Source organism: Tripterygium wilfordii, chromosome 14, assembly GCF_013401445.1.
Source record: "Tripterygium wilfordii isolate XIE 37 chromosome 14, ASM1340144v1, whole genome shotgun sequence".
NCBI lineage: Eukaryota > Viridiplantae > Streptophyta > Magnoliopsida > Celastrales > Celastraceae > Tripterygium > Tripterygium wilfordii.
Genome location: NC_052245.1, coordinates 5,204,220 through 5,231,024, shown reverse-complemented (window position 1 = coordinate 5,231,024; position 26,805 = coordinate 5,204,220). Strand labels below are relative to the sequence as shown.

General features: G+C 35.2%; 3 protein-coding genes and 1 long non-coding RNA gene across 4 annotated transcripts; 1 reads left to right on the top strand and 3 right to left on the bottom strand.

Moving 5' to 3' along the window:
- Positions 1-2,977: 2,977 nt before the first annotated feature.
- Positions 2,978-13,768, bottom strand: LOC120014629 (pectinesterase inhibitor-like). Its single transcript, XM_038866637.1, has 2 exons — positions 12,947-13,768; positions 2,978-3,706 (listed from the first exon to the last, which is right to left on the bottom strand). Exons 1-2 carry the CDS (start codon positions 13,483-13,485, stop codon positions 3,694-3,696), a joined length of 552 nt encoding a protein of 183 aa, XP_038722565.1. The 5' UTR covers positions 13,486-13,768; the 3' UTR covers positions 2,978-3,693.
- Positions 8,508-11,701, bottom strand: LOC120014630. The gene is made up of 5 exons (XR_005471592.1): positions 11,354-11,701; positions 11,176-11,244; positions 9,734-10,312; positions 9,441-9,517; positions 8,508-8,744 (listed from the first exon to the last, which is right to left on the bottom strand). It is a non-coding gene; the product is annotated as an uncharacterized LOC120014630 (long non-coding RNA).
- Positions 13,769-14,296: 528 nt separating the features above from the next.
- On the bottom strand, positions 14,297-17,102 carry LOC120015003 (60S acidic ribosomal protein P0-like). Its single transcript, XM_038867175.1, has 5 exons — positions 16,617-17,102; positions 16,451-16,519; positions 15,180-15,278; positions 14,695-15,087; positions 14,297-14,611 (listed from the first exon to the last, which is right to left on the bottom strand). Exons 1-5 carry the CDS (start codon positions 16,872-16,874, stop codon positions 14,465-14,467), a joined length of 966 nt encoding a protein of 321 aa, XP_038723103.1. The 5' UTR covers positions 16,875-17,102; the 3' UTR covers positions 14,297-14,464.
- A 251-nt stretch (positions 17,103-17,353) lies between these two features.
- Positions 17,354-22,919, top strand: LOC120015002 (syntaxin-31). The gene is made up of 6 exons (XM_038867173.1): positions 17,354-17,618; positions 18,061-18,311; positions 19,608-19,753; positions 21,237-21,275; positions 22,053-22,250; positions 22,438-22,919. The coding sequence occupies exons 1-6, from the start codon at positions 17,405-17,407 to the stop codon at positions 22,595-22,597; spliced, it is 1,008 nt and encodes a 335-aa protein (XP_038723101.1). The 5' UTR covers positions 17,354-17,404; the 3' UTR covers positions 22,598-22,919.
- Positions 22,920-26,805: the final 3,886 nt, after the last annotated feature.

Genomic DNA, 26,805 nt, shown 5'->3' with positions numbered 1-26,805 from the left:
ACAAATTGAAATAAAATGTAAAAAATTTCTAATAAACAATGACAATATTAAATAAATTAATAAATTATATATAATTTAATCTAATAAATATAATTTGTTATTAAATTTCAATTTTATATTAATAAAAAACTATTAACTAATAAAAGAATTAAAAAATGAATTTTTTTTTGAAAATGTCAAAATTGTAAAATAATTATTTTATTAAAAAGAAACTGCAACAATTAATGCACAGTATTTATCACCTTTTTTTATTAAAAAAAGAGAAAGTATTGTCATGTAACGTGGCTCATGATTGAAAGGGTAATATTATTGGTTCAAATAAAGTCAAAAGACATCATTGAAAAATAATACTCAAATTGTCTCAAAATGGTCTAACATGGGACAATTTCAGAAATGACAATATATTCTCGGTTTTTGGGTCCAAATATTGCTATTTGTTTGTGTTTAGCAATATATTGTCAAACTACAATATATGGTGCATCAAAATGATGCACCAAACGCATAGTCTGGGTGCGTTTGGGAGACAAGTTTGCCAGTAGCATATATTGCAGATAATAAATGATAATAATCAATGGTAGCATATATGGTTTTTGAAATGTTGGTAAGTGTTTGGTGTTACTTTTGTTGGTAGCATATATAGTTTTAAAATTGTTGTGTAAATTATATGCAAGGGTATTATTTATTTTATCTTAAATCGAATAATTAAATAATTTTTAATGAATATTTGTTTAAAGAATAATGAAATAATTATTTTATTAGCTAATTTTAACTTGTAACTTTTAATTAAATTGGGGATAGATAAATGTTAGTCAATTCAATTAAAAAAATAAATAATAAAATCCCTTTTAGTGAGAGAACACCGATCTTCTCATTCTACAATCATCTTCTCCTCCTCAAGGAAGAGAACGCCAGCGATTTGTCTTTAAAGCATCAAAAATATTTCTCTCACTTTGAAGGATAACAACGGCCCCAGCTCCTGCAATGGCGCTGCTCTCAGCTTTGATTCTCGCCGAGATCTCTTCGTCAACCCTTACTAGTCAGTCTCGTGAGTGATGTAGATGATGAGTATTTCTAGAAATAAAGAAAAGGATGAGGCCAATTTAGGAACAAGATAACAAATGCACACAAAATTGTCAATTTGAGAATCACCATAAAATGGTAGTAGAATTGTCTCGGTTTTTGAGCTCTAAAATAGTTGTTTAGTGGAGCTTAACAATATATGATTTGTGAACAATATATGGTGCACCAAACGGGCACTCTATCTGTCTAGCTAGATCTTTTGGGTTTGTCTCATTCACATGTACAAAACTCTTTTGAAACAAAAGATTAGGATTCTTTTTCTTATTATTATTGTTGGATTGGTACACTCATACAGTCTCCCGCATTTTAGGCTTCAATCCTACAGGCAGTTGCGCTACGCGTGTCGTCCTCCGATTGTTCCTCCAAAGCCGACTCAACGTAGTGCCCGCCAACTCCGCATCCTTTTTGGGCCAAGCCAACCAATATAGCTGCCATTCACGTGCCCCACAATCGATGTACCCGACACGTGGTATGAGACTCACGTGCTCTCACCCGTTGTTTATCTACTTCCATATTCCCCACCCATGTCACCGTATGTGGACGTATCTGTTTGTATTGGCGGTTCTATGTACGCATCGTGATGCTTCCACGTGGCATGTACACTTTAGGCTACTTTTATTTGCTTGCCTTTCACGTCTCTTTAGCCATCGAAGAGCACCCACAATGGGGTATTTTTACTTGCCCATGATTTATAAAAAGTTGTTTTTGTTAGGCTAGCAAACATTGTTTATGGTATAAACAAAAATGGGTGTTTCTTGTTAGGCCAACAAAAATGTATGAGATTTTATGTTTTGTTGATATGGCTGTATTGGCTGATGTTGTTGTGTTAGGAGAATTGTTTTGCTAATGTGATTGTATTGAGATTTTGTGTTTTGGTATAGTTTAATTGTGAACAACATGGAAACATGGAATATTGTTTGCCTACATGTTGGGTGGAAAGGAATAATGTATATGAATTTGTGTTTTACTAATGTGGTAGTATTGGGAGACGTGTTTTGTTGATTTGGCTGTATTGAAAGACGTGTTTGACTTTATTTTTTGTGTAATAAATGTGAGACCCAGTATTGATTTTTGTTGGGCCATTAAAAATAACCCATTGTGGTTGCTCACTTGCTCTAACAGTTGGATTTTGTTGACCCATTTTTGTTGGGGCCAAGAGGAGGGCATGTTGTTTGCCTTGCCCATGGCTCACTTTAAAATGATACTTACTTCAATACACATATTTTTACATTTAAATCAATATTGGGTCCCATCTCTATTACACAAAAATCAAGCCAACAAATTTACATTATTATTATACTAATACAAAAGTCATCTTATTTCTATTCCAGTCACATCAACAAAACACATCTCCTAATACAGTCTCATTAGTAAAACACAAATCCCAATATATTACTCATGCCCCAACAAAAAACCATCGTTGTGATTGCTCTAAGTAACCATTTATTTTAAAACACAAGTGATCCCAGCCATAGTTTTTAAACCTAACCCGTGCATCGAACCGTCAAGGTTGAAGGTTCGAGGTTTTTTAGGTTCAACTGTTACGGTGGAGGTTGAACTGCATATTTTTAATAAATAATAAAATAATATGTATTTAAATATATAATATAAGTATATAGCATATTTATATAGTATATATAGGAAATGAATATAAAATAATTATTTATACAATATACATACAAAATGAGTATAATGTACCATAGTATATATATAAAATGAATATATAAATATAAACGATAAGTGTTTTGTGGTTTTTATTTTTTATTTTCAACAACCTCGTTTATTTTTATATTCATTTTATTCATGTTCAAAAAAAAAAGTGGTTCGTAGTGGTTTGTGATTGTAGGCTGTAGCATATTGTGGGATTAGTGAAGTAAATGTTAAAAGTTAAAAGCAATAAAGCATTTGTAACGAATCTCACATCGTTTACAAAGAAAAAACTCATCAAGTGAAGTCATTAAAAGGCAATAAGAAGACCCTAGCATTGTCACGTGAATGTCAACAGTGCTGACGTTTGGCTGTGCAGAGCACTAGTATTCACTACCATGCGGTCCACGCCCAGCACACGGGTTTTTATCAAATTGGGCGGTTCGCGGGTGTGACGAGTTTTACGATCAACTCGAGGGTTTGTGGCGGTCCAATGCTTAAACGGTCTGATTGTATGAATCAACCCGTGAAAACTCTTGGTTCACGGGTTTGATGGTTTAACCAGTGGGTCGGTCCGAGTTTAAAAACTATGATCCCAACAACTAAGAGCGTGTACAATGAGCCCTTGAAAACAAGAAAATGAAGAACTTTAGATGATGATTTCCAATGCTATCAACCCACAATGGGTTAAAAATTGGTATTGAGTTTCACTTTAAATTGTCTACGGAATTGAGATTTCTAGACCCTATTGTGGCTAAAAATTGGACCCACAAGGCCAATACAAAAGAGACGTATTTGACAAATATAAAACTTTTTTTACCCCATTTTCTAATCGCGTGAGCATATCTATTCCTCTCACATTGTTTGGTTTCTTCCGTCGTCATTATCGTCTTCCAAAAAGTCGTTACAGAGACCAACGGCTACTCCCCTCCATCGTTCAAACCAGAGGCTACTAAAATCTTATCATCACTTCGTCAAGGTATGGGTACAATACTGGTTTCTCTGATTTCCTCTTCATAGTTCTCATTTATTTAGATCTGAAACTACTTTTGATTTGTCTCGATGTTGGTTGTTCCTAGTGATTTATTCAATTTCGAGATATGTAGTTATGAGATTGATGATGAACCATATTTTAAGTCCAGAATAGATTACCCAATCATATCAAACACCAGCAAATCCATTCCCAAACACACAGAGTAATTTAGGCAAACAACTGGTATGCATTGTTGAGAGAAAAAACACATACCTATAAAAGAGGGAACAAAGAAGGGGTTTTTATTAATAGCCACTCCATTGCCGCACCATTCTCGTCTTTTGATTCTCTGTAGCGAAGAGAGATACTCCTGAAAAATATCTCATATCCATGTCAAACGAGACTTACCCTTTGTTGGTTGTAGTCAAAAGATGCATTAGATGCAAATGAAATAAATGTGGTTGTTCAATATATCACTCAACTTTAATGGGAAAAAAGGTATAAACGATAAAAGTCTTTCAAAATCAAGCCACATGCTGGTTTCTCTTTTTATTATTTTTTGTCATTACATGCTTATCTTTATAAAATGTTTCAAGGCTACTATCGTAAGATAAAAAATATGACACAAATGCTAGATGTGCATGTGCATAGTATGAAATTCTACTATATTTTTTCTTCCAGGTATTGCTTACCTTTTGCTTTTGCATCTCATCCTCCTTTTCTTGCCTTAGCATGTTTTATCTTGTATAGATTGTAAAGTAATTGATAGACATGAACATACCCCAATAGTCATGACTCTAACACGTATATGCAGTTTTGAATTTGTGTAAAATAGTTATTAAAATAACTTCTTTAGGAAGTTACTTTTTGGAGGGACATGTTGGTTCAAGATGTCTGATTATAATAGACATCTGATGTTGTTGCCTCACATGATATAACTACCAATAAGAATATCTATATAAACACAAGTCCATAACTATCTCTTTACGTTTTTTCAGTTTTTCTCCTTCTTTCCTTTGAAAATTCTTATGAGAGTGTAAGCTTTGTTGAATCCTGTAAGGCTGATTATTGTTCAAAGTGTAGTAGCAATAATATGTATTAAGAACAGTGTATTCACACCTCAGAGCTTCTATTTATTAATTTTCTTTACATTTTATTCTTACAATATTACAATGAGACTATGAGAGGTACATTCTCAATATAGAGACTTTGTAACTCAGTCTAATATTCCTCAAGTTTCTTCAGTGAAAGATTATTCTCGTTTATGATCACATTTGTCGAAGAATCATTGTATAGACTGGTATGCTATTTCTGTTGATATTCTTTGAATCTGCCCTTGCATAGCTAAATGGTAGTTATGTTTCAAGTGTATAAAAATTGGTATCATTGTAGGGGTTCTTTTGATAATATGGGGATGCATAAAAATCAAGACAAAATGTAGCACTTAGAAACTAATTCTCCATTGGAGTTGCTCTAAGATCTTAGTTATCCTAGTTGTTGAAGTGTATGCATAATATTTAATATGCATGTGGAGCCCATCACTTACATATTAAATTCTATACATACATCTCAACAACTAGAATCTTAGATAACTGGGATCCCAAATGCTCCATCTAATCTTTTTCGGTTTTAAAATACAAAAACATAATTGAATTTGCTTTCAATTAATATGAGGATATAAAATGAGTTATCAATTTGTTTAAGAAAGAAGATGGATAAAGATGTGTAGAGATTTATCATCCTCATGACTTACTATGGTAGATGATGATTCATGAATAATGCTCTTTTTTTTTTAAATGGTTTAATATGTGGAACTATAGATGTTGTTTAAGTGGTGACATTAAGTGTTGAATTGACTTTGAAGGGAGAGTTGCATAGGTTTCCTACCTAGGACTATGAATTAGCATGTTATGTGACCTCAATAGGGAAGTTTCATGCATTTTTATCCATTTAAGGATAAGAAAGAATTCGCATTATATCGATATGCTTGAAGATGTCCAAAACAAGAGAGGGACATGTCAAATGAACGTAAGTCAACTTTTAAATGTATTGAGTTTGAGACTACCATTTTGAATGTTGTTGATTCTCGTATAGAGACAGAGAATGTTAGACTGATCAATTATAGACCACAACTCAGGTGACATATATTTAATAATACAACTAACAGTTTCACATGATATTCTACAAATGTTGCATGATTTTCAACAATTGTACTTGTAAAGGAATAAAATCAAGGTGTCGGGGGTTATTGATGAAAACCTTGATCTTAATAGAATCAAGAACAATGTCGGGTTGAGAGAAATCTCTCAATTTTGAGAACTAGTCTCGATTTTTGTTTAATTTCTTTTGATTCATAAAAATAAGTACAACTCTACCGACTTATATAGCCAAATCAAACAACCCAAAACCTACTCAAACTAGAGGACCAAAACTATATAGAAAACTACTTTATACCTAAGCTAGACTAATTAAAAGAAAATACCAACAAGAATATAAATACTAAACAAATACTAATTGGAATTAAATACTAATAATATAGAAAACTAGACTAACTAGGACTTGTCTTTCCTTGGTGCTCATCATTCCCTCCCTCTTCAAGACTATCCTTGTCCACAAGGATGAAACTACATCTTGAACAGCTTTTAACCACTGCATTAGTCTCCCTTTGTTGGAGAAACCCTAACAAGAATAGCATCATCGATAAGAAGAAGCATGTCTTTGACCAATACTTCCTTGAACCCTCAACTTCAATTATCAAAGGGAGCGAAGGATTCTTGACCTTGCTAAACCAGTTGAGAATGACAAAATTGACATATTCAACTAGCACCATATTATGGATAAGATCTGCTTCTTGAATAATGTGAGATTTCTCCTCCATTATTTCTTTTTTGATCTCCTCTTTCAGCAATTGATCTTCTTCATCCGGATAGTCATCGAATACCGAGATTGTTAGATCATCTATCCCCAAATCAATAGAATTCAAGTTCAAATCTTCTTCTTTTTCTTCATCGAAAATAGACGATAATTTATTCGTATCATCTTTGTTCTTCACGAGTAAGTCTTCAATCTTATCTAGCCGTTGCCGGATTAGGACAAATTGTTGTTGAATCTCCATGCGAAACGCTTGAAGGTTGACTTTGATACGATCCTTGTTAGAACCCATGACGAGTTCTCTCAATGAAAGCACCAATGATGAAAACCTTGATCTTAATAAAATTAAGAGCAAGGTTGGGTTGAGAGAAATCTCTCGATTTTGAGAACAAGTCTCGATTTTTGTTTAATTTCTTTTGATTCATAAAAATAAGTACAACTCTACCGGCTTATATAGTCAAAGCAAACAACTCAAAACCTACTCAAACTAGAAAACTAAAACTATATAGAAAACTACTTTATACCTAAACTAGACTAATTAAAAGAAAATACCAACAATAATATAAATACTAAACAAATATTAATTGGAATAAAATACTAATAATATAGGAAACTAGACTAACTAGGGCTTATCTTTCCTTGGTTCTCATCAGTTATGTTGTAGTTTTTAATACAACATGCCCCGTTATAGCTCCTTTGGAGCAAATTTTTTTAAATTTATTTTTAAAAATCATAAATGTGTAACATTCAGTCTAACAAGTCTAATTATATATTTTTTTTTCGAAATACAAATCATATCCAACATGAAAATGGATAACAAAAACTAAATCCTAAATCGGTGGATTAGTTGGATTGAAAACTACACATCTATAATTTTTTTTGAAAATTAAATTATAATTACAACAAGCCCTAGCCACCCATAAAATCACCCCAACAAAAGTAAACCAATAGACCTTTAATAGTGTGACACTTGTCATGTTACAAGGGGAGTAGATCAATATATGAGATAGTTATGAGGATCCATAATTAAGGAATGAGATCGGTCGGCCAGGTTGATATGAGACAGTTATGAGGATCCATAATTAAGGAATGAGATAGGTCGGCCAGGTCGATACTCTTGAAATAAAGGTTTATAGCTATTAAATAAGAAAAATTAATCAATCCTTCGAATCAAGGAAGATTCCAAGATCTTTGAAAAGGAACTATATAACCTAGAAGAGGAGAAATGTGAGGGATTGATATTTGATTAAAGAAAGAGTACCACTTAAAACTCAAGACTAACTTGAGCATCCGAGCGTCCCCGACTATCTCTACAATGGTTGTTGGATTGACTAATAACCAATTCTTATTTCAAGTATTCAAGGGTGAGATCATACATTCACTACAACAGTGATGTTTTTACCGGCACTTTTAAAGCGCCGTTAAAAAAGAAAAAGCGCCATAAAAAGCATTTCTCGGCGTTTTATAAAACGCCGGACAAGCGCCGTTAAAACAGGTGCCGTTAATAACATAGCGACGCTTTTGATGTAACGTCGCTTTAGTTCTAATTTCACGGCGCTTAATAAAGCGCCGTAAAATTGAGAACAAGCGTCGGTATCTCAACCATAGGATTAGTGCTTTCAGGTATAGGGAAGCGCCTTGAAGATAGAATTTTACGGCACTTTTAAAGCGCTAGAAATTTAATACTTTATATATACCGGTGCTTTTTTAACTGTAGTAAACATTTAATATTAAATAATTTATATAATAGCCGACGCTTTAGTAGCGCCGTTTTATATATAAAATTTTTTAAAAATATACTAAATCAAATATTTACGGCGGTTAGGAAAGCGCCGTATATAAATGCCCTTGTAAGCAGGGCAACTTATTTATGCACATCCCATTCAAAAAAATAAATAAATAACATAAATGAAAATGCCCTGCAGAAATAAAAGTGAACTAAGGCTACCATATTTCCATTCATGACATAGAAAATAATTATCATAGTTTCACATAATCAAACACTTCCACTATCCGCACCAAAATATACATAGAAAGTACATGGCTTGTACTCAATCCAACTAATCTAAAGACAAAACAAAAAGGTTCCATTAATAACAAATTTAGCACAGGAGCAATCAAAACCTTCATTGTCTTGCCAAACTCAGTGCACAACAATAGCAACACCCTTTCCCTGCATGAAAAAATAAAAATTCCTGAAGTTAACAAATGAGAAGGCAAACAAGAAGATCAAGTTTATTTCAAACAACAAGTTGCAACTTAAAGAGTTAAGAATCCTCTACAGCAATCCAGTTATTCCTACAACTTTGCAACATTTGGGATTTCTTCAAAGCCAAAGAGAACTTTTTCTCATAAAGCAAGAACTCTAGGTATCAAATGAACAATCGAATTTGCAGAAATGAAAAGATTCCCAAGAACATAGAAGTTGTTACAAAGAGCAATATTTCAAGTCTTAAACAGTTGGCACCTTTAACTTAACCTAGCAATTCACAAAGAGAGAACAATTGCCAAGGAATAAAATGACAGAGACACTACCTGAACATTTATCAACTTATTCTCAAGAAAACAGTATGACAAGTTTCTTATTCTATAGAGGAAACGTAACCAAAGTTGTTTTCTCCCCATTCTCCTTCATGCCAGGATATGAACATTCGATTTGTCAGCACTTGGATCATTCAATTAGGAGGAAGTTCAATAAGAACAAATTCATTGTGGTTTCTTTTTACAAGGACAAGGCACACACCGAGCAATTTCTCAAATTTGAAATGAAATCAATGAATCATACTGGAACTATCACATGCATGACAAATACATTTTCCATCACCATGAAAGCACTGACACATTGTTCAGGAGCATGAAATAAACTTACACTGAGCAAGATACCAATTTGTAGCGCATAAGCATCTCTAAATGTCACATATGCAGTACAAGAAAGTGAAGCCAGATCTGTTGATGTAAAGAAAGAAAATTCCCTTGATCAGAGAAATGGAAAAGAATAATATTTCTCATCAAAATGGTAGCCTTAACTAACACCAGTGAACTTTTGCCTTGCAAGTTGCAAGTATATGCAAACAGCTCATTCAAAACAAATTTATCAATGCAGACAAGATTCCTTGCAATATAGTTATTGTGTATATGTATATATATATTCATTAAACTTACCATGTTAAAGGTTGTCACCATTGCCCCTTTCTGTAAATCTCAGCAAAGCCTGCGTAAGCCTGGCCACATCTTCCTCCGTTTTTCTTGCTCTCTCATCTGGCATCTTCTTATAGTCTTCTAGTTCTTTTCTTGCCATTTCAGCTTCTTTTCAAGAACCCTGTAAATTCTTTTAGCCTCATTTTACGACACATTATTACTAGCATTATCCGCATCATATTCATGGTCTGCAAAAATCTCCGGATTAAGACTTGGTAAGGTATCTACTATTAACTCATCTATTTCATCACATTCCACCTCAAGCCCAATCTCATCATCCTGAACTTCCATAGTAGCAGGTCATTCTTCGCCATGGAAGTTCCAAAAAGTGTAACTATAAATTATGCCCCTTATGATCAAATCTTCCTTGACATTCTCTCTAGTCTTAAGATGTCCATTGAAGCACTTTTTACATGGACAATATATGAGATCTCCTACTCTTGGGTGTTGAAAAGCAAAGTCAAGGAATTCCTCGACTCCCCTAATATAATCAGGGTTTAGACGATTGCCAATATTCATCCAACTTTTGTCCAATGTGGCCATCTATTCACACAAAATCATAGTTTCAAACATAATGCTAATACACACATATAAAGTATCAAACATATATAATGAAAAGATCAAGCTGAAACGTACCAAGAAAAGAGATATTCATAATGTACTAGCCATACCATATATGATAATGTTTTAAAAATTCAAAACATACACATAGCATGGTTTTTTTTAAGTAAGCCACTTAGCATGTTTTAATATATCATGCATCACAAAATCTTACAAAAGGCTGAAGACGATCCACAATGAAGTCCAGCTACCAGTCCAGGCCCAAAGTTTACAAAATCTTTCTTTTGTAAACGAATAACAAGGAATCAATTGAGAAGGGGAAAGTGGGAAACCCACAAACCAACGGTCCAATACATTGACTCAAGACAAGCAGCCTAAAAAGGTGAGAAGCAAAGTTCAGAGTAGAGTAGCAGACTATGTATGAGAAGGACCTTATGATCGTGTTGGTCTTATTCAAACTAGTTTCAATAACAGTTTATTGACAGAAAAATACTAGCACTAAGTTAGGGAAAACTTACTGAAATGGAGGTATATTTGGGGGCAAAAACACACTTAACAGAAAGAAATCACTCTCTCAAATGCTCTGATCCAAACAGACTTATTTTCATTATACCAATAGAAGATTACAGTGTAACTCATCATTGTGAAATTCATCCCATTCTAAATATTTATTCCCTCCTAAAGCAAAGGGACAACAAAACATTAGAGATGAAAAAATTTTCCAGCGGGAGGAAGAACTTAAGAATCAATGCAGTTCATATAAAACAGTAAAATAAAACACTTCTTAATGAAAAGTTATCAAAACTGCATATGATAGGCTTTACGGAAAATTTTGAACCACTTACTTTCCAATCTAGCAATGATAGGCTTCACGGAAGAGCCGTCAAATCCAAAAGTTCACCGCACTTACAAATCTGACAAACCCAAGGGGATTGAAAACTCAAATTACTCTGCAGAAAGTATTTAACCCACATATATCTACCGCTCTTGTCTTAAATCAAGAAAAACAACATAAATTCATACCTTATGAAGTACCAGAATCGTCCAGTGAAGTGTGTGCTTGTGTCGACGTAATGCGTGTGGTGGAACAAGGAGCGCGGTGGGGTGGAAGACGGAGTGCGGTGGGGTGAAAGAAGGAGTACAGTGAAGTGTCTGCTTACTCGTGCAACGTTTTGATGTCAACTTAGGGATTTGCCTACATCTGTATTCAAAACGATGTCGTTTTGATATCAACAAATTTACAGCGCCTTATAACCGCCGAAGATATTTAACATTTACGACACTTTCACAGTAAAGCGCCGTGAAATTAAATATATTTTCGACGCTATTATAAATAAGCATCGTCCCTGTTCATATGAAACCCTATTCCCCAAACCCCAAACCCCAAACCCTATCAAGCTCTAACACTAAAACCCCAAACACTAAATTTTTTTATTTTCCATTAATTATATATGTTCAAGTAAAAGTTTACATTATTCTTAAAATGATACTCATTACTAATATACATATATATATATGTTCATATGAAACCCTAATCCCCAAACCCCAAACCATAAACCCTATCAAGCCCTAACACTAAAACCCCAAACACTAAATTTTTTTAGTTTCCATTAATCATATATGTTCAACTAAAAGTTTACATTATTATTAAAATGATACTCATTATTAATATATAGTACTATATCTTAAATCCTAAACTAGGAAATTTTGAAGCCCTAACTTATGCTTAGTTGTTTCATATTAATTAATACTATACTAATTGCTTAGTATATATAATAAAAATATATATACAATATACTAATTGCTTCATATTGATTTCTATTTGAATATATAAGTATGTCAATCCTAATAAAGATTTGAATCCTTATCTAAAAAAAAGGAAATTCATTTCCCGGCGCATTAGTTGATGAGCGCCGTTATATATCCAATTAACAACGCTTATACTTAACGTCGCTAATTAGAAAGTATATAACGACGTTTTTTGTATAAAACGCCGTCAATTTAACGACGCTTTTAAAAAAGCGCCACCATTTAATTCCCGCCATTTGATTGGTGCGAAATTATTTGACATTGACGACGTTGTGAATAAAAGCACAGTTATTTTAACATTTTCGTCAAAAATGTGAAACATAGTAACGGCGCTTTTTTAAAAAAGCGCCGTGAAATGAGAGAAGCGTCGGCTTTTTTCATAACCGTCGCGGATAAAGTGTCGTAAATAACTCACTTTCTTGTAGTGATTCACAAGCCCCCATTTACAAATTGGCCCAAGATAGTAAAATTTTCTCACCACAGCACCAATTCGTCTTTTTCCCTTGCAAACAATATTGTGGCTCTTCACAGACGGTACACTAAGACAAGATAATCAAAAATTGATTCCTAAGTTACTTACATCTAATATAAGAGTTGACCTAACGGCAACTGCCTTTTCCTTATAACTTGCACAATTGAAGTAAAATATTATCAAAGGATCCGAAACCACATGTAAATGTAATGATCTATTTATTTCTTTGGATAATTTTATTTATTATTATTGTTATTTTGATGGATAACATAACAAGACTGATCTAATTTGATCAAGGATTAAGCATTTTAACAATAATAAAAATAATATTGCATAGATAAAGATGTGTTGGTAATCCTTGCATGAGTACTCGAGATGGATCAGATGGTGGATGAGTAAATTGGTCTTGGCAGGCAATAGCGAAAGTGACAGCAACCCAGGTTTCTTGGTTCATCAAAGTGAACTCACCATTGCTCAAGCTTGTGCTGACTTCCTTAAACTCGTCGAAAATGAGTCCATAAAGTTTGGAACACATTGCATACCTCTTTTTCAGTACACTGTCGTTGGTCTTCTTGAAAAGAGAATGTAATCGAACCAATGTTTGATGGGTTCGGTTAGATCCCATATGGATCATGATTTGAGCCAGGCCTTCAAGATCTACTTTGCCTATTTGAGGAATTGATTTCATCAGTTTTAGGCAGATTCCAGAAGCCTCACTTTGATAGCAAATATCTTTTACGACATTCTCTGTCACTAACGTCCTCGTCACTTCAACGCCTGCAGATGAAGATGAAGATGAAGATGAAGATAAAGGAGTAATAAGAAGGAGGAATGTTAATGAAAAAAGGGCGGTGACATTGTGCAAGGTAGCCATATTTTTATGTTTCACCAGATTTTTTTGTAGGAAGTCTATAAATGAAGGAATTTTATGTGCACATAAAAGGGCAATAGTTAAATATGGTTGTTTTTATTAAGAAATAAATATGCTTAGTAAGTTGGTAAAAATAAAAACTCACATTTATTCTCCTTTGATGAGCACAAAACATTTCATATATACCTACCTACTTTTTTTTTCTTCGTCCTTATCCAAACCTTTCTTTCTTTGAGAAAATGTTCAATGCCATCCTTTGAGGTACTTGTCAGTAACAATTACAAGGCTTTGGTCGACCGTCCAGTCATTCTCTTGATTAAAGTTTGGGCTTTAATTTCTACGGATATTTGTTTGAGCAAACTAGCAAAGTAACAGAGAGCCATCACCTGGGCTTTAATTTCTACGGATATTTGTTTTAGCAAAATAGCAAACTAACAGAGCGCCATCACCTGTCATATTAAGCGAGTGCTTGGTTTGTTCAAATCACCAAAGCACCCCATGATCAAAATAACTTAGGATTACAGTTAATCAGGAAACTTCTTACCATTTCTTCATAAAACATAAGATGTAGTTGATTATCACAATCAACAACGCATAAAAATCTCTGACATTCCAAATCCAAAGCCAGAACCACAGCTTCAACCACAACTTAGTCACCAGCACAAATAAATTTTTCTTTGCAGAAGAAAGCAGAACCCAAGAGCATCCAACACATACCAGATCAATATAATCTATGATACCCATTACGGCCTTGCAATTTCTTTCAGACAGCAATAATTTAAGAAAGACCAAGCCTAACTTAGAAACACGAAGATTGAATGGAAAAGAAACTGCAAAATAAATAGTTAAATAATGTCAAACTAAATTAAACAATAGCAGTATAGAAGCATCCAAATATCCGAATTTATGAAACCCATGATATCTATGATTCAATATCAAAACAAAATCATTGTCAAAAGTTCCATAAACAAACACACTTGAACTAATCGTCAAAAAGACCAAGACCCATCTCCTCATCAGACTCCTCCTCTGGCTCTGGTGCCTTCTCCTCTTGCTTGGCAGCAGCAGCAGGGACCCCATCAGAAGCAGCCGCAGCAGGAGCAACGGCTGCAGCAAACTTGCTTGGATCCTGCATAAAAAAATATATAATTAAAATAAGGACAGTGATTGGACAACAAAGTAAACCTGAATAGACATGCATGAAATACAAACCTTCAGATATTCCTTTATTTCCTCTGCCTGAGGTAAGGGATAATCAGTTTCAAGCGCAATAGCCAGAACATTCTTGTAGGCATTCACAAACATAATTGGTGCAGCTGCCAGGGATGGGAATGAGATGGCAAGGGACAACGCATTGACCATGGAGACACCAATTGCAAACTTCTCAATAAGGTCCTCCTCTGTGAGATTGAGCACCTCTGGATTGAAGACAGATCCATTATCATACACGGATTGAACAATGAGACCATATGAGAAGGGCCTAATCCCAAGCTTCGCAAGCAAGGCTGCCTCAGAAGAGCCAACCTTGTCACCCTTCTTGATAAGCTCCACAGGAGTGATGATTTCAACAGTACCCTTGTTAATCTTGGTAGGAATGTTGAGAACCTGTAATTTTGATGGAATGTAAGCAGAACTTGAACACCATACTGAAGCCAAGCCTCAAGGGGGGAACTTCATAGGAAAATGAAAAAACAGACCTGGAAGAAAGAAGTCTGAGACGGATCGAGCCCAGTGTTTCCAGGAGGAACAACCACATCGATAGGAGCAACCAAACCAACACGAGCAGGAGCTCCAACCTGTTCAAGTAGAAAGAAACTCGCATTAGCAAATTTAGACAACAGGCCATAATAAACCACGAAATCTAAATAACAACTGAAATTTACCATAAACAGGTAACAACAGTCAATAAAACTAGCAGAACAGTCGCCATTCTGCTAAATGATTTAAATTGCGAATCAAACAGTACATACATATGAAGCTTCTCTAGGGATTCTCCTAAAGTTTCTAAACCAGTGGTTTTCAGATAATATTTACATCCATCAAACCTTGTGAACAACTTTAAAAACTTCTTCAATATACTTAAAACTGTATTACATAAACATCAGACTCAATTTACCGGTCCAAGTGCTCCATATTATGTTCTATGCTCAGGTAAATTCCCACAAAATACTATCAGATGCAGAGATGCGACTAAATCATTAGTAGTCAAAGAAACTTTCATATATAGGTTAAAACAAGCACTTTGGGAGGGGAAACAAAAGGTAGAGAAAGTAACAAGGGAAGTGTGCATTCTCCACCCAGTTAGATGTTATGCAGTCTTTCCAAAATCCAAATATTATTTTCAGGCCCAAAAAAAAATTGTATATCTTTGCAAAAAGAAAAAAAAAAAAAAGTATCAGAATGAACAATACATTTAAATTCGTTTCCTGTCATCAATGCAGCGAAGCATTACACAAAAAACATACTATAGCAGTTTAGTCTACAATTGTTTAAATGTCCATAACCATAAAATTTTAATTTTTAAGAACTGTTTGAGTCGGTTAAAATAAATGAAAAACAATCACTACTTTTATAGCAGGGTTAAGATTCAGAGCGGTGATAATTATTAAAGAAACAATCAGTATTTCTACAATAATGCAAGTGTTTCATAGCTGCCACATTCTTCCACCCCCATAAAACTTTCGATTAGGAGTGAAGTTATTTGAAAAACCTGAAACACTTAATTCTCTCATTTACTTTGTTGGTAAGACCCTTAATGATGGATATGAATTTCACTTTAAACTTCCAAAAACCAAACAGTATATTTTTGGTACTCTCCTCTAACATTCACCATAGTCTCCTAGAAAAATCCAGACTTACCGAGCTTAATACTAAACTAAAACAGTGAAACGGAAAATCTCAACCGCACACAAGGACACCATAATACAAATAAAATAAATGTATAAAGCAAGGGAATAGGCCACTGTACCTTGTACTTGGCAACCTCCTCGCTTACTTCCTTCAGATCACCTTTAGTAAAAATCAGCCCGACATTTCCCTGCCTCACATACAAAACCAAACAAACAAATCAAAAACATAGAACGCAAAAGAAACAAACTAACGTCTCACTAACGGCAATCGGGGGTAGGTAAGACCTGGAGCAGAGGGATGAGGTTCAAGAAAGCATTGTTGCCGGTATTCTCGGCGTGGATACGGATAGAACGCTTCATCATGGTATTCTTTCCCATCAGGACGACTGAGTCACCGCGGAGACCCTGGCGGATGTTCTGGAGCTGGTTCGATCCGACATTGTCAGCCGCCACAATTAGGATCTGGCTGTAGTCGTCCAGCAACTTGCACAGCTTCGCATCATAAGCGAGCTTCTTGTCTGCTTTGGAGGGCTTGTTCACCATATCTGGTTCTGATTTGACGCACTTGAGATTAAGCAAAAGCTATCTAAAAGAACTATTGACAACGAAGGAGAGAGTGGCAAAACTGAGGGCCAAGACACGCTATAGCTCCGTCAAGGCGGACAGCAGAGCGGCGCCGTCACTTTAACCTCCAGTTTCTGCTACTATACTGGAAGTTGAAAGATAAAAACCCTAGGGCGAGGGGAGGCAGGTAGGACGAAGTATCAGACGGTTTGGTGGCCTTTAATAGTCGAGAAACGGAAATGGTTGGGTTTTCAGTAGACCTAGATCGTACGGTTGCTATTTGTTCTTTGTTGGAGATCTAATGTCAAGAACTAAAATGGGCCTTTGTTATTATCCAGCCCAGTTGTGATATTTAAGAGGCAAAGTCTGGGTTGTTCAAGCCCAATCATGATTGAAATCTTCAACCCATCAACAGGCCCAACCCATATCAAATATAAAGCACCGAACTGTTTCCCCGGCAACGGTTGCTATCTGAGGAGGGGCCTTTGATTCTTCCTTCAGATCACCAAATGGCCTCCACGCTCCGGGATCGCACGGCGGAGTTTCACTCACTGACGACCATTCTGAAGAGGATCGGAGGTGTAGCATCTGTCAATCAAGCTCAAAATGATCCGAAATTGCCACCTGTTTCACTCTCTTCCAGATCCGAATTCAACAAGAAGGCCTCTCGAATCGGGCTGGGCGTCCACGAAACTTCTCTGAAGATTTCCAGGCTCGCAAAATGTGATTTCTCACCTTTCTCTACTGACTATACTTCTTGTTGATTTGAAGTTTATACTACTATGTTTGGTATCTGAGAAAATGTAGGAAGAAAATGAATAGAAAAGAAGATGTAAGTGCGATGCTAATCTTTCTTAATCGTGCTACATAATCGATATTTGAATAATTTGTAGTTTCAACTTGCTAGATTCTTATGCCATGGCCCAACTGAGTTTACCTTACTCAGGAGATTTCTATATATTGGTCTGTAAGTCTAGATTCTGTCTCCTTGGCTTGCTTTGGTGTTGGATTTCCATGATATAAACTCAGATACATCTATTGAATGCGAATATTTTGATATCCTATGTTCTTAAGTGTGTTTACAATGTCTGTCAGACTGCCAGTGTAGAATTATAAGATGTTAATCTGATCCTTGATTTCTTTTGAAATTTGTGCCAATGTGCAGTGGCTAAAAGGTCGTCAATGTTTGATGATCCAATTGTCGAAATACAGGAATTGACTTCATTGATAAGGAATGATATTAAAGCTCTGGAGACAGCTCTTTCAGATCTCCAAACCCTTCAAAGCATGGAGATTGCTGATGGAAATTATTCCGAAGATAGAGCTGTTCATTCAACTACTGTTTTTGATGACCTGAAGGGCAGGCTAATGGGAGCTACAAAAGAACTTCACAATGTGTTAACTACAAGAACAGAGGTTAGTGTTAACTTATAAATAAAGGATGACAGGGTTGTTTCACTGTTGTTTCTCAAAATTTTGAAGAAATTGAACTTATTGTGGCTGCTATAGATTGTTGTAAACATTATTTTTGAATAATTGTGGAACATTTTTGGAATTTTTGGCAATTTATACTTAGTTGAGGTTGAATAGCTTTGGTCTTGAACAAAGAAAATTTGAGAATTCAATGGAGTATAAATCAAATTTAATGTGTTTAGATTTGTTTTTATTTGTATTTTGATTAGACAGTGTAGAAAGGAAGGGAAGAGATAAGATTTTAGTCATCCTATTACATCATTCAATCTCATAGAATATTATCATTTTAAATTTTCTCCAAAGCTTTTGTCTGTCCATTTATGTAGCATTATTTTATAATGCATGCATATTTATAGACATACTGGTTGTCTAAATTCTATATGCAGTTAAACTCCTAATAGGAAACTTGTAAGTTCATAGTTTTAACCAGTATTTGGTACAATGAAAACGAATTAAGTAACTAAATCATAGATACGACTCATGGCTGCCAAACTGCAAGAAATATTTGAAGTATTTTATACTTGTAAACTTAACCAAAACAAATTATATAAAAGGGGCAAATCCTAGCCTAAATGAACTTAACAGTAAGACTTAGTACCGTTAAGGGTGTGTTTGTTTTGAGGTGAAGGGGGGCTAGCATCTCAGTTCTTTTAAACACTTAAAGTACACTGTTTAACTTTCCAGTCCACTGATGTGTACCCTCACATTGGGGTTAAAGTTAAACATTACCTTTGGGGAGTCTAGGGTGAAGGGGGTAAACAATTGATTCACTTTCTTACCATTTTAAAATCATTTATATTTTGTTATCACTCAATTTCTTGACATATTAAAAGACATGAATTGACATAAAATTCACCAAAAATGCGAGTATAACAAGAATATAAGAAAAGTTAGACATTTCTAACCTATTAAGACAAATAGTTAATTTCGTTCAGATTTACAGTTACTGTGTTTAACTGAACATAATTAACAATTTTGTTAATCCCTAAGTTCTATTCCGGAAAACCTAACACCTGAATTTTCACCCCTTTTTTTCATCCCAAATCAAACACAATATTTGAGTATGCTAATAACCTTAGTTTGCATACATCTATTTTGGATAATAATACTGTGGCTCTTTCATCTTTACGGTTGCTTCTGTCTTGAGTTTCTCATTGTCTGTGTCATTATATTTTAAGTGACTCAACTTGGCTAGCCTTCTTGAGTTTCTCATTGTCTTGAGTTTCATGTTTCTGACAGAATATCAAGGCTCATGAAAACAGAAAGCAAATATTTTCTAAAAATGCTTTGAAAGAGAATCCATTTCCGCATCAAGCCAAAATTGTTTCTGAACCTGCTCCATGGTCAAGTTCATCAAATGCCCTCGAGAGTTCTCAACCATTAGCGTGAGTATTTGCCCTTCTTAAAAATGTTATCAAGGAGGCAGGTGCAATCAGGTGCACTAAAACCTACCATGGTCTTTGATATATTATATAATCATCAACCACTCATTCTTCCAATAGCTCAACATTTCGCTCTGATTTGGTCACACTGAAGAGTCAGCTTATGGACATATGCCAATATCACTTTTATCTTTAATTTATAGGAGTTAAAAGATAAATTATGCAATTTAGCATGCTACTATCTTATGTGCTCTACATTAATAGCTTTAGTTGATTTAAGTGCTGTATTAAGATATAAATTAAGATTCCAAAATTTGTCTTAATTCCTTTGAAATACTGCCATCCTCCAAATTGGAACACAAAAAAAGGAAAATTATAATTTATTGTTGCCAATTAGAGTTTTTGGAGAGAAATATGTCTCCAAGTATATTAGGAAAACTTCGATGTCCATTTCATACTTCTAATGATGAAAGCAATTGGCCTTCGTGCACTTACAACTTATCAGATGCTCCTTTATTTATGCAAAATGTGCTGCTTCAAGGATCTTGATTGTTGAATTCACTGCATAGGTATAAAAATTGTATCTGTACACATAAAATTCACATCTTTTCTGTAGTTATCAATTGTAAGGTTCGTTATGTGAAAAAGAAGAAGCTTAGGTATGCAAACAAACAACAGAAAGAAAGATGTTCCCAGGCCCTGTGAAGCATGTGGGTTAGATTGATGCATATAATGTAGAGTGAACAATAGTTAAAGCAACTGTATAGTATTTCTCATGTCTTTCTTTACAATGTCTCAGAGCGCGTTTGGTTGTCAAAGGGAATGGAGAGGGAAATGGGAATGGGAACGGGAACTGGAATGAATAATAAAATGTTATTTTGATTTAGATAGGAATGAGAATGAGAATGATGAAGGAAACAATATTTGTAGCCAAAAGTATGGTTGACCATTCCAGGGGGAATGACCATTCCCTTCTTGGAGAGAGGAATGGTCATTCCTATTCCGTAGGGAATAAGCACTCCCATTCCTGTCCTTAGAAGAGTATTTTAACTCAGTAATGCACCCTATTCCCGGGAATTTTCATTCATTCCCTAGTCAAACGTGCAACCAAGCGTCCTCTTAGAAATTTGGGGTTAGGGTAAAGAGCTTACTTATGGAAACAAACAAAGGAAAGAACATTATTAGGCTGCTAAGCATGCGAACGAGATTGATACAGTAAATGAAGAGGGGACAATATTCAATCAACTGAAAAATACTTCTCATATCTTCATTTACTGTCTTAGGCTGAAGCCCAGTGGGTCATACATATGATCTCACCAGAACTTTTTTGTTCCGTAAAATTTTATTTGGCTAAGGTTCACTACATTTCTGTCCTGTCTAATTTTGAATTCCAAGTATCGTTCAGTTCTTACTACATTTTCTTTTAAATGTTTGACCTGTCTACAATTGCTGATTTTTTTTCTAACTCTTTTCCCTCTGTAATCAGATTGCCCACCGGTGGAGTTCAAGTTGGCAACCAATTAAGGTGTGCATTTTTCCCTCTGTGAATTCAATTATCAAGTTTGAGGCTTACAATTATTTTTATCAATTATGCTTTCTGCTATCTTTGGTTTGGAGGCTGCTGTAATTTCATGGCTTTCACCCATTTTAACCTCAAACTTGATGACTTGGAATTCACAAATGAACAATAAATATATCAATAAAATAATTTACATTTTGCCAGGCTTAAAATGGATAGTCCACCAACATTTCTCCCCCTTGCATTATCACGATTTATCCTGAAACACCTACCACCAAGAATTTCAACTATTTATGAAGTGTTTGCATTTGCCAATCAAAGTTTTAGCAATTTGCATCATATCAAAGTTTTTCCCCCCATTTTTTCTGCTTTTGCCTTCCATTAGAGATGTTAAGAAGTAAAGGAAGGTTGCCAATTTCAATCTAGGCTGCTGTACCAAAAGAGGTATGCCAACCTGATTTTGCGCGACACCTTACTTCCAAGCTATTCCAGCTACTTGAACATCAGCAAGTTATATCAAGCTCACATTAACTGTTCAATTAGTTATTTGACTTAAAAGCTATCAATTTCTCAGATGGATTGTACTCCATTGATCCTTCTGTCTAATTACTAATTTTCTTTTGATGTTTTGTTGGGATCTAGTTGAATTTTGTCTCTGCCACAGCTGTCAAATCTCCAGTTGCCTTTTTTACTTGTGTAGTAGTTGTCTGCTTGCCGTATCTAAGCATTCAATTATACCTGGATTCTTATACTAGATGTATTATCCTGGACTTTCTTGAATAGACGACGGCCAGCCGCAGACAGCGCCCCAACCCATCATATGGAAGTCTCTATGTTACAGCAGGTAGTTCCAAGGCAGGAGAATTATGCCCAAAGTCGAGCAGTTGCTCTTCACAACGTAGAATCCACGATATCAGAACTCAGTGGGATCTTTACACATTTGGCCACCATGGTTGCGCACCAAGGCGAAGTGGCTATCAGGTACGTTAGTTTCGTCTCAAAATTTGTTGTTTTATGTATGGAGCTCCAGAGGTTGAAGTTTTTTACTTATTGAATTTTTTATTTTGACTAATAGGCTTAATCTTTGGACTTGTGACTGGAGTTCATGTTTTTCTTTGAATTAAAATTTTGATGTTAAGTAGTAAATATTCTGGTATGATGTAATCAGGATTGATGACAACATGGATGAGTCGTTGGCAAATGTTGAAGGTGCTCGCAATTCCCTACTGAGGCATCTGAACAGCATATCATCAAATAGGTGGCTTTTGATCAAGATATTTGCCATTATTATAATTTTCCTGATGATCTTCATCTTCTTTGTCGCTTGAATTTGATTACCGAGACACAACGATTGACTGATTCTGTTGCTGCTTTGGTAGCAACTATAGTTTACTGTCAAAATTAAATGATTGCCTTGGTGCAAAGAGCAATACTTATTTCGTAGGTGCTGTAAATTTGATTGGAAGATCTGTTTTACATTTTGTCTTTGTTCGTACCTTGTAAAGGGTAGGATTTAAGGCACCATATCTTTTATGGGTGGTTAAAATTTTTGTCAAGTATTTGAGTTTGTAATTGTAATAGTGACTGCATCACTCAAAGCTGTAATATTTGAAATATATATGGAGAAGATGATTTTGCATTTCTTGATAATGCCCCTTAGCACAGATGCATATGACGTCGATTGATGCTCAGTTGAGATATTTTGAGGGTTTTAATTTTTCTGGTGTACATTGAGTCATTGACGGATGGCCTTCTAGATTTTGTTAAAGACATTGGCTCAATTTCCAATGATTTATTATCAGGTAAGTGTAGGGTTTACAGAATTTAGAGTGTTTTAACGGAAGTGGGTCAAAACCCTTCGCATGTTCATGCCTTCATGCAACGATGCATCTTGAGGAGGCTCTAACATAAGATGCAGGGAGCAACATGTGCATCTCATGGTGGAAATATGAACGTGGGAGCTGCTTGAGGCCTTTCTCCTGGCCTTGAACTGAAAATTTTCTTGTGCATATAAATAAGTCACCAATACTAATTGAACAAACTCAGGTGCTGTAGGTTGGTTATCTGATTGAGTCAATATACTAAAAAAATTCATCTAGGACAATTGCATATGCTAGCAGGTCAGGCCTAGAACATCGTTTTCTTTCTAAGGTGGACCATAAAATATTGCTTGTGAGTTTTGGATTTCAAGATTTTCCCAAGAATATGCATCAATCCAAGCAGTTTGAAGGGCGACTAGAATTTTCTTTGCTGAGGGTGCTGGGTGCTGGGTGCTGAAGCAGCTCAACATTATGTTCTGATTGGGTGACAGGGTATACAGTTATTGTTGCCAGACTGGTTATTTAGCCTAGTTACATTGTGGCTGTGCAGTTTCCATTGCAGAAGTTCACTTCCAGTGATGACTCTTTGGCGGGTAGATGATTATAATCCACAACACAGTCTTCTCCTGCTGTCAATTCCATACGCTATGTGTATGGGGAATGGTTTCTTTTACCACTTCAAATATCTGCCCAACACTTAGCTTTTATATTGGTTGCAGAGCTGCTATCATTATTACCTATGTTATCTCCAGGAGCGGGATTGGGTAAGTTATTCAACCTAATGTTTATGAAATCACATGCCTGATGGGCGTTACATGGTTCTTTTTTCAGGATATTGAAAATGATTTGTCCCTTAATTTCTTGCTTTTGCAATAAAAATTGTCTGCCATGTATGACTTTGATGTTTAGGTTGCTAGCCTAGCAAGTTATGACTGCCTTCATGAGGCTGATTGGTGTGAGGGGAATGACTGGTCATGCATGCTTCACGGTTCATCTTCTATATGAGGAAAGCATGGCATGACATTTTAATGAGGGTGGAAAGCAGAGTGTATAAGATACTGTGGGGGACAAGACAACAAGGTTATTCCCCGTTTATATGAGATTAGAAATCTCTCCTTTGGCTCCTGCTAGTCATAATCGAAGGTTCAAATGCTCTGCTGCTGGCAACAAACACAATGGCAAACCAACAAAATGACTTGTTGGCTTTGTATGGCACATCTTTGGAAATTTCTTCAAAATGGCTGCTTGTTATTCCTTCTACCAACTGTCGTTCTTGCTCGTCTGAGGTTTCCTTCACTTTCTTCCCATTCCATACTTCATAGCTTCCCTGAAGAAGTGGGATCTGAGTTATTTGACTTTCGGATAAAATGCCTTCAATTAGCTGCAGCAAATTGACATCAGACACCGTAGGCGTTGTGATTCTTCAAATGATTGGTTCTCGCTCTTCGTCTTCTGTTTCTTCCCCGTTAACTCCTCTCTCTGGCTTCAGATGGGTTAGTTAGCTTATCGATATATGCCATATCTTTAGGTACTCGATAAACATTCTCATTTACAATTTGAGTGTGTTGCTTGACTAAATCAATTTTTATTTTTTTTTATAATTTTGAAAGTTGTTCTTTCTTTGTGTTGTGGGTGCGGACAGTTTTCATACACCGGGGAATGATTCTCCCGATAATCAAAATCAATCATCTATGACTTCAGATCAGCTGAGATCACTGTATATTGTTTTTCTTAGTTGATTTAAGTATTTTGTCACTGATGCTATCTCAATTATTTATTGTGTTGGTAATTTAACATCTATACTGATATAGAAACATTATCATGGTACGTAAATATGACTCATGCATGCTTTGGAGAAGAGGGGATTTATATTCCTTTGTATTTTGAAGTCTTTTCTTTATATTGGATTTATTCATTTGAGCATCGGGCCTTTGAAATTGCCATCTTAGTTTCCAAATTGATTATGCATATGGAATCCAGATCCAAATTTAGAAATGCAGCCTTAATTCTTGATGTTAAGTCTTGCAATGCCTGCAATTGTATGTGGTGCAGAAAATGTGCTTGGTGTTTGTAATTTAAAGTTACACTCATTTCTTTAAATGAGGGTTGAGAAGCATTAGCTCAAACCAAAGGCATGCACATATTGTTATATTAAATTCCACCAGCTTTTGTGTGGGTCCATGCATTATGAATGGAAATTAAACACGTCTATGTGTGCAGGGGTTCCCTCCTTTGTTTGAGCTTTGTTGAAAAGATGGGATATTATTGTTTCAAATTTTCTCCAAAGCTTTTGTCTGTCCATTTATGAAGCATTACTCTATAATGCATGCCTATTTCTAGACATACTGGTTGTCTTAATTCCATATGCAGTTAGACTCCTAGTAGGAAACTTGTAAGGTCATAGTTTTTACCAAACGAATTAAGTAACTACATCATAGATAGGACTCATGGCTGCCCAACTGCAGCAAATATTTAAAGTATTTTATACTTAGTAACTCAAACAAAACCAAATTATATAAAAAGGGCAAATCTTAGCCTAAATTAACATAACAGTAGACTTAGTACTGTTAAGGGTGTGTGTGTTTTGAGTTGAAGGGATAATAATACTGTAGCTCTCCCATCTTTACGGTTGCTTCTGCTTGAGTTTCTCATTGTCTGTGTCATTATATATGTTTTAAATGCCTCGTCTTGGCTAGCCTTCATGAGCTGACGTACGTGTCCTTTTATCTTTTTTTTCCTGACAGAATATCAAGGCTCATGAAAACAAACAAGTTGAAACAACTCACATGAAAAACAATGAAATCATCATCAATTGATTTTTAGAATGCAATTGGACATCCATTTTGATCTACGAGAAAAATAGGTAAGAGTGTCTATTAAGCATGAAGAAAGTGGTTAGGCACCCCACAACTTCCAAAAACAGTTACCTTTGAATGTTTTCCTATTTGCTTCTAATTTGTTTTTGAAAATCCCATTTTGATGGGTTTTATTGGAATGTGATGAAAAATCCACTTGGAGTGGTTTTGAAAAAAAGGTGTATAGAATCACTACGACCATTCCCGGCTTAGCCAAAAATGAATAAAAATCTCACTTGGAGTGAGTTTTGATGATTTGAAAAAAAGATGCACGGGATCATTGTAGTCATTCCCGACTTGACCAAAGATTGGATAAAATCCCACTTGGAGTGGTTTTGGTAATTTGAAAAGATATGTGCACGGGATCATTGGAGTCATTCTCGGCTTGGCCAAAGATTGGATAAAATCCCACTTGGAGTGGTTTTGATAAGTTTGGAAAAATGGCTATTTGGATAAGGATTGATGAAAAATCTCACATTGGAGTGGGTTTTGATATTTTTGAAAAAGGAATTTTTGGAGACTGGTTGATACACCAAAAGAGCCCACAATCAAGGAAAAAATGTTCAATTCAAGTCTTACTTACAATTATGTTCTTCATAGGAAAATAAATAATTCTTTTAAGGCTCATTGAATGGGTCAAATATCTTTATACCCACCTTTAAGTTCTTAAATAAATTCTCCTAATCCCTAAAAACATATTTGTTTTCTAGTTCCACAAAATCCAAATGTTTTGAATGAATGTCACTGGAACCTCAATATCTTGAAGGCTCCTTGGTATTTAAACAAAACATAAGGGTTCCATAATTTAACCTTAGTGTGTTTATTAAGGTGAGACGGCTTGGATTAATTCTAAAGCTAACG

Excerpts from the sequence above, each read along its gene's own strand:
- LOC120014629 (XM_038866637.1), bottom strand. The coding sequence starts at position 13,485 with ATGGCTACCTTGCACAATGTCACCGCCCTTTTTTCATTAACATTCCTC.
- LOC120015003 (XM_038867175.1), bottom strand. The coding sequence starts at position 16,874 with ATGGTGAACAAGCCCTCCAAAGCAGACAAGAAGCTCGCTTATGATGCG. Across the intron at positions 15,088-15,179 it reads CTCAGACTTCTTTCTTCCAG|GTTCTCAACATTCCTACCAA; the intron begins GTCTGTTTTTTC and ends TCAAAATTACAG. Across the intron at positions 14,612-14,694 it reads AAATAAAGGAATATCTGAAG|GATCCAAGCAAGTTTGCTGC; the intron begins GTTTGTATTTCA and ends TTTTTTATGCAG.
- LOC120015002 (XM_038867173.1), top strand. The coding sequence starts at position 17,405 with ATGGCCTCCACGCTCCGGGATCGCACGGCGGAGTTTCACTCACTGACG. Across the intron at positions 17,619-18,060 it reads GATTTCCAGGCTCGCAAAAT|TGGCTAAAAGGTCGTCAATG; the intron begins GTGATTTCTCAC and ends GCCAATGTGCAG. Across the intron at positions 19,754-21,236 it reads GAGAGTTCTCAACCATTAGC|ATTGCCCACCGGTGGAGTTC; the intron begins GTGAGTATTTGC and ends CTCTGTAATCAG.